The sequence below is a fragment of the Cavia porcellus genome, unplaced genomic scaffold (genome assembly GCF_034190915.1).
Source record: "Cavia porcellus strain 051 isolate PalLab524CR breed Dunkin Hartley unplaced genomic scaffold, mCavPor4.1 scaffold_7, whole genome shotgun sequence".
Classification (NCBI taxonomy): Eukaryota; Metazoa; Chordata; class Mammalia; order Rodentia; family Caviidae; genus Cavia; species Cavia porcellus.
This window is the reverse complement of record NW_026947490.1, coordinates 62,066,385-62,086,232: the sequence shown is the minus strand read 5'-3', so window position 1 is coordinate 62,086,232 and position 19,848 is coordinate 62,066,385. Positions and strand designations below refer to the sequence as shown.

The 19,848-nt window shown below is 38.3% G+C and overlaps 1 protein-coding gene and 1 non-coding gene across 7 annotated transcripts in view; one reads left to right on the top strand and one right to left on the bottom strand.

Annotated features, from left to right (window-relative positions):
• Cul2 (cullin 2) overlaps positions 1-19,848 on the top strand; it is a 99,796-nt gene that overhangs the window by 54,238 nt on the left and 25,710 nt on the right. For all 6 annotated transcript variants that reach the window (XM_063253686.1, XM_063253687.1, XM_003468623.5 and 3 more), the window contains one exon: positions 2,514-2,596. In XM_063253686.1, the coding sequence (XP_063109756.1) occupies positions 2,514-2,596 (83 nt within the window). The remainder of the gene's footprint in view (positions 1-2,513; positions 2,597-19,848) is intronic.
• On the bottom strand, positions 12,879-12,981 carry LOC111756447 (U6 spliceosomal RNA). Its single transcript, XR_002790938.1, has one exon. It is a non-coding gene; the product is annotated as a U6 spliceosomal RNA (small nuclear RNA).

The following is a 19,848-nucleotide window of genomic DNA, read 5'->3' as shown; positions in this document are numbered from 1 at the left end:
GCCACCCCAGTGCTGCAGTTCTAGGTGTGCACCAACACGACATGCTCATATGTCCTAAACAGTGGTATTAGACCATTCAGAAGGACCTACAGCCTGTGTTTCTTGCCTTTTTGCTTTCTTTCAGTATGCCTATATACTACTTTTGCAAGAGCTTTAAGCTACTCCTTAATATTAAGACAGCACATGGTAAACATCTTTGTTCATTTGGTTACTCATTAAATATTTTTCAACTAGTATCAGGCACTGTTCTATGAGGCGAGAATACAGCAGTAAGTAAAATAGAGAAAAATCTTACGCTAATGGAGTGACTGCTGTATGACACCATAAAGAAAGTCTTTTGTCTTCTGGTATGGGAACAGATGCCTGTGAAGAATGGTCCTGGGTGGAGTGTGTGTGTCAAAGTGCATCCTGAGTTCTGATAGCTCTGCTGCTGTGCCTTTCACAAAGACTTTACCTGTTTCTCTCCAGGGGTACAAAATCCCAATCCACTCTACAGTTACTTATCCCCTGACCATGGTATTTACAAGGAAAACAAAGCAAAATAAGTGTGGCCTTTGTGGGAACACGCTTGCTGCTACTTAACTGTAAAAGTGCTTAGCAGTGGATCAGAAAAATGTTACCTAAGGAAGTAGAGTAGAGAGGCTAGAAACAACTGATGTGATTAGGTTGGGAACAGAGAAGAGTCAAGCCAAAAATAGGGTTTGGTGCTACAATAACTGATATTCTGCATGGGAAAACTACTGAAGCTTAAAGTGTCACTCTGGAAAGCAAAGGAGAGACACGTATATATGTGTATTTCTGACTTCTGGACAGGGAAGAGTTTCTTAAAAGACACATGCAAACTGGAGGAGGAGATGAATAAATCAGAGCACATTCAAATACGTATTATGAAACATACAAGGAATAAACTGAAAAGTTGGGTATATCAGACCATAGTTTGTGACAGTCAAGGAATGAATTTCCACAGCCAGTGAAGAACTCCTCTGTTTCATTAAGAATGAGTCAAACTTTAACAGAATAATGAACAAAATAATGGATGGATATTTTACAGGAGAATATAGGATGGATAATAAACGTAAAAAGACGCCTAGCTTCATGTAAGAAAAGTCAGTTAAAATCTCAAGGAGACATCATTTCACATTCAATAGACCAACAGAGTTTGAGTGAGACGTGGGAGTACCTGTTGTCAAAGATGAGGGCCATGAAATTCTCATCCGTCACTGTCAGGGTGGAGCTGCAGAATCATTTAGCTCAGTGTGGTAAAGCTGCTTGTGTTCGTGGCTTGAACCTGGCCCCTCAACCTGGAGCTGTGTAACAGGAGTCTCTTGTGATTGTGGGCCGGGAAACACAAGAATAGCAGCAGTATTCTATAGCAGGAAACTAGAATCCTAAGCACACATCAACAGCAAGGAAATCATGGTGAACTCGTAATAGGATCCCACAGAGCAGTGTTAGTGATTGAGCTGTGACCGTGTGTTTCATTTTGGTGGGGTTCAGTAACAGTTTAGTTTTGAATCAGATGTAGGAAGATATACATGACTTTGTTATCAGATCACAAATGGTGAATGTAAGCTATTGCCTGAGCATGCACACGCATTTGTTAGAAGTATTATACACAGGGAATAATTTAACCTAAAATTCAGGATGGAGATGACCTGTGAGGGAGGAGTGGAACGTACAGGGCAGGGGAATGGGGAAGTGGAATTCTTACACTAGGTTGTAAGCATAGGGATGTGTTGCTCTGTAATTTAACCTTCGTAGTGTTTATGTTTGTGTCAGATATGTTGTAATTTTGAAAATCAGCCAACAGCCAAATCAAAGTATTTTATTTAGCTAAAATCCTTAGTTTCTATTAGTGTCTTGGCTTCTATAGCCTATCCATTATGCAGCACACTTAACAGTAGATAAACATTTTTATAAAAGTCAGATATTTCTGTAATTAATTTTATTAATTAATGTTAATGCCTCCCTTTGCAAAAACCTGGGATGTCATTGCCATTTTATTTTATTTTTTTAAGCAAAGTTTTCTAAAGTCATTGCCATTTTATTTATTTATTTATTTTTTTTTTTTTTGCCTTTTTCCTTTAATTGGTACCGGGGATCGAACTCATGACTGCCTGCTTGTAAGGCAGGCGCTTATGCCACTGAGCTAAATCCCCAGCCCCTGTCATTGCCATTTTAAATCAGAAGTTGATTTTTCTTCAGTTTTCATTTGAATCTTGAAGTGTCGCTAGGTGTGGTGCACACCTGTAATCCCAGCACTTGGGAGACTGAGGCTGGAGGAGTGCCACAAATTCAGGGCCTGCCTGGGCTAGTGAGTTTAAGACCAGTCTGAACTACATGGTGAGACCCTGTCTCAGAAAACTTAAACAACAGCAACAACAACAAACAAACTTGAAGTGTTATAGATTTTTTTAAATTAATTTTTTGATGAATATTTTGTACTTTAAAAATTACAAGCACGTGTTGAAAACTTGCATAACTCAGTCTTGATGGTGCCTTTTTCCTGGCAGTTAGCATTGGATATGTGGAGAAAGTTGATGGTTGAGCCGCTGCAGTCCATCCTTATCCGAATGCTGCTCCGAGAAGTCAAAAAGTAAGTTCTGCTGTGTGCTGGTCTGCTCTGTCCCGGGTGTGCTGGGTGGCTTTGTTAACCGGTGACTGTTGACCTGGCTCTTGATTTAGTGTAAAGAGCCTCATTTTTAATAATGCTAGAATTTTGAAGTGGTCTTATACTCTTTTCTTTTTAAACATTCTGGCATGTCTTTGATCTTTACATACATCTTCATCTGCCTAGCAGATGAGTCTTATTTACTTGTTGTATTGAAGCACATTTACCTGAGGAAGGCACAGCATCGTGTTGCTTTTTCATTCTGAAGTCTCTGAGACCTACCAGGAAGCACTGTGAATGGTTCGAGTGCCCTCTGTTTAAGGAGGAAGACTGCCTGTCAGACAGCAGTTTCTTCTGGGTAGCTGGCTGCCTCTTTGCTTCAATGTCATTCTCCATAACTTAGGTGTTCTTGGGAGGTAAGGGTCAGGGTATGGGACACAGGTGACCTTGCTGTACCCTTGGCTCAGAGCAGCTGACTCAGCCGGATTACTGTGTGACTACAGTTTCCAATGCAGAAAGTTTTCCGGTGTAGTCCAGAGTAGGACATCCTGGGTCAGCACTGGCCTAAACAATTCTTAAACTTGAGTGTTAGGGAGTTGAAGGGACTAAGTCACACAAGTGTAAGCGTGGTGAAGTTTTCAGTGCTAGATGATCTTATAGGAATTATCCAACCAGTGAATAGCCATTCCCTCTGGAACTGCATTCTTCCTCAAGACACAAGTACAGACTCTTTAAGAGAAGAGTGATCTGTCAGAGCCTTGTGCTTACTGTGTGATTAATAGTGCTGGGCAAAGCACATACATGCACATGTGCACACATACTAGAAAAGGGGTACAGCAATGGAAAGAGGACGATAGCAGTCACTAATTTGATAATAAAGTTTTCCTGGCTGCTTCAGTGATTCCATTGTTTCTAAAAACAGAAAGGCAGTAATAAAGTGATTGAAACCACACTGAATCTGCTCGTTTGGAGAGCATGTGCCTCTTCATGGGATTAGGTCTTCTTACCCATAAGCATGTCACAGCCATGTGTCGGTCATCTTTCTTTGATCTCCTAACAGTATTTCTGTTGGTTTTTCTTTGAAGAGATTTCATATCCTCTGATAATATTACAGAGAATGTGCTCTGTATATTTTCCTGTTCTGTTTTCTGCTAGTGCAGAGAAATGCAGCTGGCTCTTGTATACAAATCTTTTTCAGCACCGTTATCTGATTCTGCTTCTAATATTTGTATTTCTGGGTTTTCTATTTAAGCTATCCCAGTCTGTAAGTAGTGATGATTCTTGTTCCTCCTTAGTGTGTGTTCCTCTTACTGTGTTGGCTTGGACCCCCAGACTCTTTTTTTTCTTTTTTTCCGGTACTGGGGATTGAACTCACGACCCTCTTTCTGTAATTCTGTATTACAGCTGTTCAAGTTACAAAATTAAAGTATGTAAAATGACATTGAAATAGTGACACTGCAAACAGTTCTGCTCAATGATCTAACAAAACCTTAATAATACGGTTATCAGTCCTACACACTTGTTTTATATCTTAAAAAGGGTAAGATTAAACATATCAAAACAGAACAAAACAGTTAAAAAAAAAAGAATTTAAAGAAATACAGATTTCAAAGCAAGTCCACTGGAGATCTTCACTGTCTATCTAATTGTCTATAGTTTCTTCCAAATAGTTGTCCCCATCTTCACACACATTAAATACATACTGCATATTATAGAACTAATCAAATCATTACAGGATGATGAAGGCTTTTTAGGTCTTCAAGATCTGACATTGGGGAAGTCAATAATAACTAGCATCGCATCTCTTATTCTCTTCGTAGTAGCTGTCCTTATCTTTTTTTTTTTTTTTTTTTGTCTTTTTCTTTTTTATCGGTACTGGGGATCGAACTCACGACTGCCTGCTTGCAAGGCAGGTGCTTATGCTACTGCGCTAAATCCCCAGCCCCAACTGTCCTTATCTTTGCATATGCTGACATTGAACATAAGAGACTAGACTAATATCACTCTGATCAGTGAATAATAGTATTGCTAGATTTTATATTATAATGCTACAAAATTAGCATTGGGTTTCTTAGTGTCTCTTTTTCTTCAGAGTATCTGTTCATTACATCTTGCATTATATAATCTGTTCCCATAAATAGTTTTTTAAAAAAATCTTCTCATGCGTGAATTTCTACATGTATATCTATCCTCTCTGTATTATAGGGAAAAACAAATCATAGAAATTTTTCTATTTCTTGATCTGGGTGGCAGCTACAAGGGTATGCATCTTATAATCATTCATTAACGTGAGTGCCACACGGCTCTGTGTGTCTATGTTTCAGTTTACAATAAGAAGTTTAATACTTACACACACAGCGCAAAACCCCCTCAAAAGTCCAAAGGAAAACTGAAATGAAAAAAATATCTGAAAGAATACAGAAGAGCACAAGATAGATGAAAACAGTTACTAGATGACAATGAATGTAGTCATAAAGACAGTAAACCCGATATTTAGTCAACAACGTAAGTTCAAAACATGTAAAACTACAACTCACAAAAGAAAAATCACTGCACACAACAGGCAGAAACTTTTTAAAATACATCTCACAGAAACTGAGTTACAAAATAAAGATTTCTAACTGAAATTTAACTTATCTAACATTATCTTTTTCCTCAACATAATCTTTAACATAATAATCACAATAGAAAAATACTATCAGGTACCCTATCTTATATTATTCCAGATTCAAAGAGGAAGAAAGAATTTTGAAAACCGGTTTTCAGTATCTGTAGACATGTAAGCAATTCCTTTCACCTGCAAGTAAAAATATCTCTACTTTCTTCAGTTTATAATTTATTTACTTTTCTGTTTATAATTTAATGTATTCCAAAGCTTTTGTAAATGAAGGGAACAGGAGTAGAATAAAGGGTAAAGAAAGGGGAGGAAATCAAGATAAAACATATACAGATACAAATCCTGTACAATGATTATGAACATTTGTATATCTTAAAATGTATCAATAAACTTAATCAATTTTTAAAAAATCAATGTATTCCAGTGTTCCATCAGAGTATGGCAGAGTGAGTGCTGCTACTAATGTTTCCAATTATTGGTTTGGTTATGCATGCATTTTTATATATACTAATGGGGGGCTCCTTTTTTCTTTCTTTCTTTCTTTCTTTCTTTCTTTCATTCTTTCTCTGAACAGAATAAAACCAATCCAAACAGGATAGTAGAAGTGATACAGGATTTCAAAACCTGATAATAGGAAGTCAACAATGACTACCATAGTATATCTTACCTTCAAAATAGCTACCCATACCATCAGACATAAAATCAAACAAAACTAGACAGAAGAACACCAAACCTAACAAAACAATGAAAACGATACAGGAATTCAAAATAAGATAATAGGAAACTAACAGTTGTTATCACGTCCTCTTTTTAGATCTTTTCTCCCCTATCACTTTCCCAGTATCTAATAGTACATTTTGAATCCCACTAACTCCTTCTTCAGCTTTTTATACTAGAGAGACAGCGTGGTGTTCACCTTTACGAGTCTGAACCATTTCACCCATGAGCATGATCTCAAGTTACATTCATTTACTTGCAAGATCCTCAGTATTGTACTTCTTTATAATTGAGTAGCTCTCCATTGCATAAAAATACAATATCTTATCCATTCTGTGTTTATGGGCGAGCTACCCCTGCTTTTTTTCAACCAAATTATTTCCTACAGAATCGAGGGAGTATTATGTGGCAGAGACTTAGACGTGGAGGAAGGTCAGGCAGTTTCTGATGTGAGGATACACCTATGTGTGCCCTTCTTCTGCAGTTGGATGTAGGGCCTTGCAGCTGTTTGGCAAGTTGAGCGACATTGCAACCCCTATGCTTTTCTTTTCACAGTGGATAGAATTACTGGTTTTAAAAATTATTTTCCAAATGGTAATGTCAAATAAATTATTAATTAGTGTATTATTGAGCTGAATGTTAGATCTGCAGTAATAACTCAAAAGTTTTAGTGTGTGTTTGTTTTTGTTTTGAGACAGGGTCTCTCTGTGTAGTGTAGATTGGTCCTGAGCTTAATAAATAGTCCAGGCTGGCCTTGCACTTAGTGATCCTCCTGCCGTAGCCTCCTGAACGCTAGCATTACAGCGCATGCCCTTGCACCTGGTTCCAGTAATGACTTTTTTAAAAAGGTTGATAACAATAAGAAATAGTTTTTGAGTAATTCTACCCAATTTTTCCTATGCTAAGTAATAAAATTTGTTAAAGCAGAGCAATTGGAAGTAAAATGAAGTTAGGGTTGGTACTTTTTCAGTGCCAGAGTAACTCATTTTTATGATTTGTCTATGTAATATTTTCCTTTAATGCTAGGATTTGGTCCTCTGGTTAGAAAACCTAACCACTAAATGGAATTGTTTACACTATTTACATTATTAGTGCAAAGATGAAATGAGATGCTTTATGTATTTACTGTAGTATTTAGTAACATTAAGAAAATATTTAATTTTTTCCTAAAGCAAAGCGCTTTGTATAAAGGTCCTTCTTTAAATAGGGTCTTACAAAAAAGCCTTTAAATAGATTTCTTATAAAACTCTTTAAATAGAGTTCTTATAAAAAGCTTGTCAGTTGTACCTAACCTTTTTTTTTTTAATTTTATTTAAGGAGAAAAAGAAAAAAAAAAAAAAAAAAAAAGCAGAGAAAGGGTACAAGTTATACAGATTTATAGAAAAAAATAAACAGTAGGAAATCACTAGTTAATGAATTACATTCTGTCATCTCAGAAACAATTGTTCAAGTTACAAAATTAAAGCCTACAAAGTGGACATTCCATCAGTGAGACTGCAAACAGTTCTGTTCAATGATCCAACAAAACTCAGTAATATTATCTATCTTATACACTTAAATATACATGCAGTTATATCATTTAGAGCACTTTCTTTTCCTCTCTTTTGTACAATGATAATTACACATTTTGGGTTTTCTTGCTCCCACAGTTCTTATTACTTTTTTGGAAGAGAGTAGAACCAAATGTGACATAACAGAACAGTCAGTCAAATCAAAAGGGTGGACGTAATAGATAATGTAAAAGCATAATACTAGGTGATCAACAATGGTTACCATAATGCCTCCCGCTATCTCTAATAGAATTGCCTATATCATTAGTTATAATAAAATTGAACAAAACAGTAAAGAACAAAACCAACAAAACCAAAACATTGGAGACATTATAGGTCTTCAAAAGTAGATAATAGTCAAGCAGAATGGGCGTCATAATGAATCCCACTATCTTCACAGCTGTTGTCTAAACTTTCGAACCTGTATACTTAACCTTTGATCACTTGGTAATAGATGCAGTTAACTTACGTCACTTATACAACTCTGCAGTATATTTTTCAGGTTGAAACTGCCTGTTTTAGGTAAGAGTTTGGTTTGGTTTGGTTTGCTTGTTTTCCTTTGAGGGTTTTGCTTTTCATTGCTCTTTTTTAACTTTTTATCGGTACTAGGGATCGAACTCATGACTGCCTGCTTGCAAGGCAGGTGCTTATGCCGCTGAGCTAAATCCCCAGCCCCTTGTTTTGCTTTTCTTATAGTCCTAGGTATTGCAGCTAATATCAGACACAGAATTCATAGTTATATTCAGGAAAATGATTCTCAGGCTGCCCTGTCTTTCATTTTTAAATTCTCATTCTGTCTCTGAATTGTTTGGATGGGCAGCTAGGTTGGAGGTTAGCGGATTCTGATGGTCTTAATTTGATTCCCTGGTAGTGGGGATTGAGTCCTGGGCCCAGCTGGTCTTCTGTTGTGAGGTAGTCCCCTGAGTGCTGGGATTGTAGATGTGCACCCTATGTCGGCTTGATGTTCCAGCTAGCTGTACACAGTTGTTTGGTTGGCCTTGAGATGCTTAACTGCTAAATGCTTACTTTCACCACACAGAATGGTTTTGTGACACTAATGAGAAGCCTCTTTTCCTACATTTTGGACTGCTATTCCGTACCTCCATTAGTTTTATAATTATTGTACCAAAGTAATGTGTTTTGTCCCTCTTTTAGCTAAATATAATCTTAGACTCATCGTTGGGCGATTTGATTCTAATCAGCAGAAAAAAAGGAGGAATTCCTAATATAAGTTTGGCTGTATGAACACATATTGTAAAGCCTTCATGTCTTTAGAGTCTGGAGTCTCTCATCACACATAGAATTGTACCATACTTCATTATTTTACTGAATGGGAAAAATAGAAATAGTATTCAGTGGTGGAGTACTTGCCTAGAATACAAGAGCCTCTGCATTTAGGCCCCAGTACTCAAAAACAAACAATAAAAAGGCCGTGAAACAGCTCTTAATTTTGTTATTCATGGTAGCATTATAAACTGCACACAAAATTTTATTGATTATCCAAAATCAGAGAATGTGTTTAATATATAGGGGAGAGAAAAGCAATATAAATAGCTTTCAATATTTTTTATAGTGCTTACGTCATTCACTAGGGAAGATAAAAAACAATTCATGTATTTACCTTTTATACTAGTATAGGACTAGTAAGCAAGGACTTTTTGTGTAGAAACAACATAACATTGTTTGTAATTTTATTAGTAAATAAAACACTTAATTTTGTGAACCTAAAATTACAGTGTGAGAATGTTAGTTTTTTTTTGTACCAGGGATTGAACTCACGACTGTGCACTTGCAAGGCAGGTGCTTATGCTGTTGAGCTAAATCCCCAGCCCCATTAGTTTTTTTTTTTTTTTTTGTCTTTTTCCTTTTTTATCGGTACCAGGGATCAAACTCATGACTCCTGCTTGCAAGGCAGGCGCTTAGCTGCTGAGCTAAATCCCCAGCCCCCCCCTTAGTATTTTTATGATATATAAAAATGCATGCATAACCAAACCAATAATTGGAAACATTAGTAGCAGCACTCACTCTGCCATACTCTGATGGAACACTGGAATACATTGATTTTTTAAAAATTGATTAAGTTTATTGATACATTTTAAGATATACAAATGTTCATAATCATTGTACAGGATTTGTATCTGTGTATGTTTTATCTTGATTTCCTCCCCTTTCTTTACCCTTTATTCTACTCCTGTTCCCTTCATTTACAAAAGCTTTGGAATACATTAAATTATAAACAGAAAAGTAAATTATAAACTGAAGAAAGTAGAGATATTTTTACTTGCAGGTGAAAGGAATTGCTTACATGTCTACAGATACTGAAAACCGGTTTTCAAAATTCTTTCTTCCTCTTTGAATCTGGAATAATATAAGATAGGGTACCTGATAGTATTTTTCTATTGTGATTATTATGTTAAAGATTATGTTGAGGAAAAAGATAATGTTAGATAAGTTAAATTTCAGTTAGAAATCTTTATTTTGTAACTCAGTTTCTGTGAGATGTATTTTAAAAAGTTTCTGCCTGTTGTGTGCAGTGATTTTTCTTTTGTGAGTTGTAGTTTTACATGTTTTGAACTTACGTTGTTGACTAAATATCGGGTTTACTGTCTTTATGACTACATTCATTGTCATCTAGTAACTTTTCATCTATCTTGTGCTCTTCTGTATTCTTTCAGGTATTTTTTTCATTTCAGTTTTCCTTTGGACTTTTGAGGGGGTTTTGCGCTGTGTGTGTAAGTATTAAACTTCTTATTGTAAACTGAAACATAGACACACAGAGCCGAGTGGCACTCACGTTAATGAATGATTATAAGATGCATACCCTTGTAGCTGCCACCCAGATCAAGAAATAGAAAAATACAAGGCATGACAAAAATCCCTTTTCTGACGCTTTACCCGCATGTAATCATTAGTCTAAGGTTATTGCTTTCTTGTTTCTTTATGTTTTTTTTTTTTTATTCCAGTCATCATCTTCAATCTTTATGGTTTTATCAGCTAAATATGACTCCATGGACTCTGTAGTTAGAAGTTGTTTGTTTTCTAAAAGCTCTGTGTTGGGGCTTTTCACCGACAGGCTGCCCTCTTGTGGTTGCCGCTGTTTTCTTCTCCTAACTTGCAGGCTGTGGTCTCAGGCTTGCTGCCTGCCTTAGTGGGCACGTTTGTTTCACTATGTTCTTCTGTGCAGTTTCCTACACATTGGCCTACCCAGGACTTCTTCACACTCCGGTTTGATCTCTCTGGAAGGACTGGATATTCTTCTGAAATTTCTGATTTTGACTCAATTTGACCTCAGTTAACTTAGTACAATTTTTAAATATGTCTGTTGGTTAGTTTTGATATATTACCTTTAAAAATTATATTCGTACACCCCACTCATCTACTATAGTATTTGGTTTCTTCGTGTAAAAATAAGGACAAAGCAACTTCGTGCTCCTTTCACATTCTTAGTTTCTTTTCTTTCTTGTGTTACTGGGTATTGAACCTAGGTCGTTGCACATGCTGGGCGAGTGTGCTGGTACTGCGCTACATCCCCAGCCCTTTCGTGGGATTTTGAGACAGGATCTTGGCAGATTACTCAGGCTAGGCTTGAGTTGGCCTCCCTCCTGGGCACTCTCTGCAGGCTCCTCCAAACCCCCAGCTGGCTGTTTTTTTTTTTTTTTTTAAATGTTTTTGAGATAGGATTAGCCTTGAACTCACTTTGTAGCCCAGGCCAGCCTCAAACTCATGGCAATTCTCCAGTCTCTGCCTCTGGAGCGCTGGGGTTACAGATGTATGTTACCACGCCCAACCAACTGGCTAGTTTTTGAGCAAATTGTTTTGCTGTCATGTTCAGCTGAGCTTTCCTTTAAAAAATATATCACAGTAAACTCAAAAATACTTGATAAGTACTTATTCTCTGTCTTATTTCACTTCAGTGTAGATGGCTTCTCTTTGGCTGTTGTGCAATTTTTGATGCAACCCGAGTTGGTGTCGACATCTCTCTTGTTCCAGAGTGGTCCAGACACAGCCTATGCATTTTTCCCCCAGATCTGCTGTCAGCTAACCACCGGAAAGTGGTTTTGTTTTGTTTTTATCTGGAGAGTTAGAGCTTTCACACTGAGCTAGACCATCAGGCCTTTTTTATTTGTTTTGAGACAAGATCTTACTAAGTTGTTCAGGTTGGGCTTGAACTTGCGGTTCACCTGCCTCAGCCTCTCATGGTGCTGGGATCATGAGTGTGTTCCACCATATTTGGCTTATTTCAAAGCACACAAGTGATAATGTAATTACATTACTGAGAAATGGAATATTCCAAATTGTTTTCTCATTCTTGTCATCTGTTATCATTGTTAACTTTCCCAAGTTTTTATAGCTGTATTATTGAAAGAAATCATTTTATCTTCTTTAAGTATATTTTTTCCTAACAGTGGAAGTCATGCATTATATGTATTACCAAATTTTTAAAGATTTAAAATTACTAAATTCATTTTTAAAAATTTTTAAAAATTCATTTAGAGAGCTTGGTGAATTTTCTGTTTGCACGACATCACTCACCTCCACTTAATTTTATCCACTCTCAGTGAGGCTGAAGCTTCTCTTGACTTGAGTAGCTTTTGGAGGTGGGGTGGGTTGGGCTGTGGCCAGGCTCTGAGGGCAGGGCCACCTTACTCTTAGACCCTCTGTGGTGCTTGCCTGGGACAGTGGTCTCATTGTCGGTATAGGGATAAATGAATGCCACACTGAGGTTAGTAAGTGTAAGCCTCTCCTCAGGATAGGAAGGCTGGTGAATGCGTGTAGCTTGGGCAGGGTTTCACTATCCTCCCAGCCAGCTGTCCTCCATCATATGTAGACGTGGAGGGGATAAGGGCCAGCATAGCCACCTAAGCCCGACCCGATGTCTGTGCATCTTATAAGGGTAAATAGTTAAAAGAAACAGAAGGAGGCAGAGCTTGTGGAATGCACAGTTCTTACTGGCTGCACATGCCTCCCCACAATTCCCCTGCCTGTCTGTCCTATTGGACCTTTGCTTTGGAAGGCATGGGATCATCCTCTTGGCTTCACCTGCTTATTTTGACCTCATTACGTTCTTCCTCTCAGGCTCATTGGCTTGTCAGACATGCTTGGGTGGAGCTGGAGCAAGGCTCAAGGGCCTGTGGAGGCTGTCAGCTCGGTGGCTGCTGCCCAGTGTCCTTCCACCTGGGCCTAAGTTTTTTAGTGACTATTGCAAACCTGGTCTGTTTTTTGAGCTTGGCTCTAGAAAGCCTTTTGTTGTGCTCTAGCTGACCCTGAACTCCTGATACAAGGGCACCCAGCACCCTCAGCCTTCTGGGGAGCTGAGACTGGGCTGTGCCATCATGCCTGGCTAAGGCCTTGATGAATTTTACCACTGCAGTCTGGGTGTTTTTTAAATACGGAAGGCTTCACAAATTTGCGTGTCATCCTTGTGCAGGGACCACACTAATGTTCTTCGCGTGTTCTAATTTTAGTATATATGCACAGAAGTACTATGTCTGGTTTTGTTGTTGTTTGTTTAATCTCTCAGCTTTGTTCTTCTTGCTGCTTTATTGGGAACACTTCATTGTGTTCCTATTAACATGTAAAATACCAGCTAGTGATAGCTAGTACCTTCCTCCATAGCCCTTTTTAAATTTGAGACAGGATCTCACTAATGTGCCCAGGTTGGCCTAGAACTTTGGTCTTCCTGTCTCAGTTTCCTAAACAGCTAAGATTATAGGTATGCGCAATGTTTGTTTTTCTTTCTTTCTTTTTTCGGGGGGGATGTGGGGTTCTAATAAGCCATGCTTCTTTTCTTTATTTCTTTCCTTTTTTGGGGGGGGTCTTTTTGAGACTGACTTTCACTATGCAGTTCAAGCTGGCCTTGAACTTAATTTGTACCCCAGAGTGGCCTTGAACTCCAGCAATTCTCCTACCTCTCAGTCCCCCAAGCACTGGGATTACAGGCATTATCACCTCGCCTGATAGTAAACCATTTTTCTAAAAGTTCTTCATGTTTTTTCTCCAGGCTCAGACTGTCTGGGTTCCTTGTTCTTAGGCAAGACCTGAATTTATTCCTAATGTCAATTCAATGCTTTTATGAATTACTAACAGCATTATTTTATTTTTTATTTTTTATTTTTATTTTTTTATTTATTTTTTTTGGTCTTTTTCCTTTTTATCGGTACCGGGGATCGAACTCACGACTGCCTGCTTATAAGGCAGGCGCTTATGCCGCTGAGCTAAATCCCCAGCCCCTAACAGCATTATTTTATAATTGACTTTCATTATCTGTTAGCCTAATAGAAATTCATCAAAGTTAGGACTTTGTATAGAACTTTTCATGCTGCTATCAAATGTGCTGAGTTCATTGATTGTGTAATTATGGCCTTCAGGTTGTGGGTTCAGCTGTTGTTCTTGTAGGAAGGATGATTTAGGGCATGTGTGTGTGTGTAGGGGGGGTGCGCACGTGCGCGTGGTGTTGTGCATTGAACCCAGGGCCTTTGCTCTGAGTTGGGTCCTCAACCGTGTTTTTTCTTTCTTTTTTTTTCCCCCCCTGTTTTGAGGTAGAATCTCACTGAGTTGCCCATGCTGGACTCAAACTTGTAGTCCGCCAGCCTCAGGTTCCCAACAAGCTGAGACTGCAAATGTGTGTGTGTGCACTTGGCTTAATTTAGTTCTTAAGTACTCAGAATGCCAGTATTTATGCAAGGTAGTCTCTCTAATCCCACTTTTATGTGGGCTTTCTGAGATTAGGGACAAACGGTAAGAGTGTCGCAGATAGCAGAAGTGAACATTTCCTAGGGCTGAGCAGGGACGCAGGCCTTGGGCGTGAAAAGAACTTTAGGTTACCTGGTTTTTCAAACGTTCAAGTAACTCCCATCCTTCACTGACATCGTTGGTCCTAGGCAAAGTTCAGTAACAAAACCAAAACCATGGTGTGTTCCAAGTAGTGCTCCAAGGTAGATCACTGTTGCACCAGGTTGAACGTGGGCTTACAAAGAAACCAGATGATGAGAAGCAGAAGACATGAACTCACTGTTTGAGACCTGTTTGAGATAGAGGCTTTCTGTGTGAGATTCTGGCTGCAGAATTACTGGAGCCGTTTAATTCGTGTACAAGAGGCTTTTCCCAGAATATCCAGATAATTAAAGGAAGAATAAAAGAGGCTTAGAAGGAAGCAGAGGCAGGGAGGGGCACTAATACACAAAGGTTATTGCCTCAGTGCTTTTTTTAAATGTTAGAAATTCCTTTTATGATGAAGTAGCAGCTTTTATGAGGGAATGCTAATAATATATTTAATAATATATTTTCTGTTGTCCTCTTTGTAGAAGAAGTATTAATTAAAGAAACTATTCTAGAGCAGGGTAGAAGATTTCTAATAATGAGGTGCACCTTTCTCAGTGTATTGGTTTGATCAGGGCATGAATATTGGCAGTACACGCTCCTCACTGAGGGCCCAGCTGTTGCACTGTGGCTTTTTTCTTTTCTTTTTTTCATTCTTCCTTTTCATACATTAACTTATTTTCTAAGTGGCTGGGAATCAAATCTGTGGTTTTGGTCTTGTCCTCTAGCACTAGCTGTACCCCAGCCTCTCAAGTTCCTGCTTCTGTAGTTAGAACAGTGAATATCCATCCACCTGTGGTTCCTGATGTGATTAAGGTAGCATTGCGGTTATGCTTTCAACTAAATTGGAACCTGCGCAAGTTGGAGCATTTGCAGTGACCAGGTGAATGTGATAACGCATGCCTGCGCAGTCTCAGTACTTGGGAGGTGGGGCAGAGAATATGGCTTATGGGTTGGAGACCAGCCTGGACTCCACAGTGAGATCTTGCCTTGAAAAAAAGAACAAAACCAAACCAAAGAGGTGATCGTAGGTCTCCTTGTAACTGTAAAGGAATATAGAGGTATCATAACAAATCTCCCTAAATTTCTTTTTTAAAATTTATTCTTATTAGTACATATTTGTGGTACATAATGTTTATATTTCTGGTGTAGAGTTGTTACATGTACATAACTTATTTCCTTTTTTCATCTCCTTTCCTTCCCCACTCTCACCCTCTGTCTTGATCCCCATTTGAGAATGCTCTGTCTCCTCCCTCCTGTTACCTATCTTTTATTTTGCTCTGCATTTATACTCTGGGTTTCTTGTCTTAGAGAAACCATACGATGCGTAAGCCTGTTTGCTTGGTTTATGTCACTTGCCATTACAGTGTCCTGGTGTAGCCACATCCTGTTCCTGACTCCAGTTTGTCTTCCTCCTCTCATTGTGTGAGAGACCTGTGCACTTGGGTGGAAGGCAGGGCCGCAGAGCTTATCTACTGGATGAACAGAGCTGTCAATCATTTTAGGGAGTGACATTGGTGAAGGGCACACCTCTGAGGAATGTGTGCCATGAATTACTGTGGGAACATTTGTAATCATTGTCAGACCAGTTCTTTTTGGAATAGTTTGCGGCCCATGACAATTATTTGTTTTTAACTCATCCATAAAAACTTAAAACATTGTACATATTAATGGGTGCTGTGTGATGTTTTGATACATGTATACACTGCATAATGATTGACTCAGGCAAAACATCTTCATACATTGATCTTTTCTTTATGGTGAAGAGGCTCAGATTCTTCTAGGTTTTAAAAATGTACAGGACATTGTAATTTCTAGCCTGTAGGACACGTGCTGTGTGATTCCACTTAGAAGGTGCTCACAGTGGCCCGTACATAGTGACAGAAGATATAACAGTGGTTGTCAGGTGTTGGGGCTTGAGGCGATAGGGAGCTCCTGTTTACTGGGTGCAGTTTCAGTTTGAGAAGATAAAAACTTTTGGGAATGAGTAGTGGATGATAGTTGCACAGCACAGTGAATACATTTCGTATCAGTCACACATTTAACATTGTTAAAATGGTTCAGAAAGTGTGGAAGAATTAAGTAAAATCTTTACTAAGAATTGAATTAAAAAGGAGTGCGTTGTAATAGTAGTGGTCTAACATTGACAGGCACAAGGGTTATGTACATACCTATGAATACGCTAAAAACATTTGCATTGCATACAGCATGTGAAGTGCATCTTAATAAAGCTGTAACAAAAAGAAAACAATTGTCTCTAGGCACTCATCGTGTAATAAACACACCAGAATTCTTGCTCCTGTCTCCCTGTAGTGTGATGCGCATTGGTCAGCCTTGGAGCCCTGCTCCAGCCCAGTGTTACCTGCTGTGGCCGCCACTATTCCACCTGAAACTTCTGTGAGAACAGCTGCCTTTAGATATCACTTATGAGTGAGACCATGTGGTTCTTGCTGGGGTTTCTTTTGGTCTTTTTGAAACAGGGTTTCACTTTGCAGTTCAGGCTGGCCTTGAACTCATTGTGTAACTCAGGCTGGTCTCAAACTTTTAATGACCATCCTGCCTCAGCCTCCCAAGAGCTGGGATTACAGGCATGTGCCACTGCTCAGTGTGGTCCTTGTCTTTCTGTACCTGGCTGAATTCAGTGAAAATAATCTCAATTACTATCTATGTCACCAAGGAATGACAAGATTTTCTTTTTTTTCCCTCACAGTACTGAGAACGGAACCCTTTTTTCCCCCTTTCTTCCCCTTCCTACATCTTTCCTCCCCTCCCTTCTGCTCTCCTGTCTCTTCTCTTCCTTTTTGTTTTCTTACTTAGAGGCATGGTCTCATTAAGTTATTCAACTGCCCAGGCCAGCTCCACATTCTTGCCTCCAAGTGCTAGGATTTATAGGCATGTGCCGTCATGCCTAACTGGACTTTGATTCTTTTTTATGCCTGAATAGCATTCTCTTGTATCGTGGGCCATGTCTATAACTCATTAATCAGGTGATGAACTCTGAGGTGGTTTCCATTTCTTGACCATTGGGAATAGTTATGTGGTCACCATGGCGTGAAGATGTCTCTTTGTTGTACTGATTTAATTTCCTTTGGGTATGTATCCAGGGTCTGTTTGTTTTTGAAACAGGGCCTCACTTTGTAGCCCAGGCTGGCCTCAAACTCAAAGTAAATCCTGCCTCAGCCTCTCAAGTGCTGGGATTACAGGCATATGCCACCATGCGCAGCCCAGCAATGTATTGATATATCGTGGTAGTTATATATATATTTTTTGAGGAACCTCCATACTTTTTTCATAGTAGATATACTAATTTATATTTTCTCTGCTTTCACCAACACTTGTCTTTATTCTCATAACAGCCATTCCTACTGAGGTAAAGAGGTGTGTGGTTTTGATGTTCATTTTCGTGTTGATGATGGTATCTGTTGGCATCATACGTTTTGAGAAATGACTGTTTAAATCTGCTCATCTTTTTTTACATAGGTTGTATGAGTTTTTGCTCTTTAATTTTTGGGATTCCTTATATACGCTGATGCTAAGTCCTTGTCAGTTACAAAAGAAGTTTGCAGAGAATTTTCTCCCATTTTACAGGTTGATCCTGCACTCTCTTGGTTGTTTTATCTGCTACCCACAGTTTTTTACTTTGATATAAACAGATTTTATCGAGTTTTGTTTCCTGTCTTTTAGGGTCCTCCCAACTAAAGCATTTCCCATTGCTTTCTTCTAGTATCTGTATATTTTCAGGTCTGATGTTTAAAGCTTGAATCGATGTCGCCTTAATTTTTTTGTACCTGATGGGAGATCTACCTTCTTCTGCAGGTAGATACTCAGTTTTCCCAGCATTATTCATTATAAGACTGTCCTCCCAGAGGTGGTCTCAGGATTGTGTCAAAACTCAGTTTGCTGTGGTCATGGGTATATTCATACAGTATACTGCTCCTTCATAGGTATGTCTGTAGTTATGCCAATAACCATTGTGTTTGATGACTACCTTTCATAGTATTGTTTTCTTTCACAAGTCCATTTTATTTCAAGGAAAAAAAACAAGAAAAAAAAAATAAAATGAAATTTGAAAACACATCAGTCGGGGCAATAATGGTACATATGTTGCACAGTGTCACCCCCAGATCATTCACCCAGAGCACGGAACATCTGTTTACAATTGTTTGAATACCAGCACAAATCTTTCTTTGCATTGAACTTAGAGAACTCAGTAGTATAACTGTCTTTAACTATTTTTATATACATATACATACAATATACATGTGTTGTTACTGTCAGCTTCTCACACTAGTCAGACAGTATGATGTTTACGAATGAGTGTCTTATTTCACTAATGAGTATGGTCTCAAGTTGCATTTATTTATGTATAAAAGTGTCCAGTTTATCCTCCTTTATAGCTGAGTAGTACTCCATTGTATAAAAACACCACATCTTTTTTATCCATTCCTTGGTCGATGGGCATGTAGGTTGTTTCCAAGATCTGGCAATTGTGCTGCTATAAACATGTGCACATATGTCACTGTGGTATGATGTTTTTAATTCTTTTGGAAGACACCCAAAAGCAGAACAGCTGGGTTGAATGGAACCTCTAGTCCTAGTTGTTTTGATGTTGGGTAGTGTAATGTAGGGTGACTTGGGCTATTCAGGGTTTTTGTTGTTGTTGATTCATGTCAACTGTTTTTGCCTTTTTTCTTTTAGGTTTTTGTTTTGTTTTGTTTTGTTTTTAATGTTTTGGTGCTGAAGACTGAACCCAGGGCCTCCCACTTCCTGGACAAGCATTCTGCCTTTGAACTAAACCCCCAGCCTCCCATATCAGTTGTAGAGGTCCTGCATCTCTGTCATTGAAGTTATTTCTAGGTGTTTCACTTGTGTATTGTAGCTCTTATAAAGAGGTGCTTTCTTGATTTGTGTTTCAGATAATTCACTTGGCATATAACAGCCCTACTGATTTTTATATGTTGATTTTGTGTCTTGTAATTTTGCTGAATTTAGTTATTACTTCTAAGAGTGTTTTGGTGGGATTTTAGTTTTCTTTGTGTAATGCATGGTCAGGTCATCCACAGTCAGCTTACTTTCCAGTTTTGGTGTGGTTTATTTCATTCTCTTTCCTGATTGCTGGCTGGGGCCAGCAGACCTTTGTTAAATAAAAAGGTGAAAGGGGTTCTCCTTGTTTTGTTCAGGTTACAGAGAGATGGTATAGTAAATGGTTCCCCACTTACTATAAGCTGTTGGCTTATATAGATAGCCTTTATTATGATGAGTTACTGAAATCCAAATTCTCTTAACTCTAAACTTTAAAGGCTTCCTTTCATGGGCTTATATTTTATTAATATTAAAGAAATATTATTATGAATATATCTTTAATTTCATAAGCTTTTATTTATGGAAGGATTGCTAATTTTTACATTAAAAACGGTACATTAATTCATCCATGATATGAAAAAATGGTTGTTAGGCTTCATGAGTTATCAGCCTTTAGGTGCTTTTTATACCTTAATTATGTTTCCATAGATTTTTGTGTTTGTTGTTGTTGG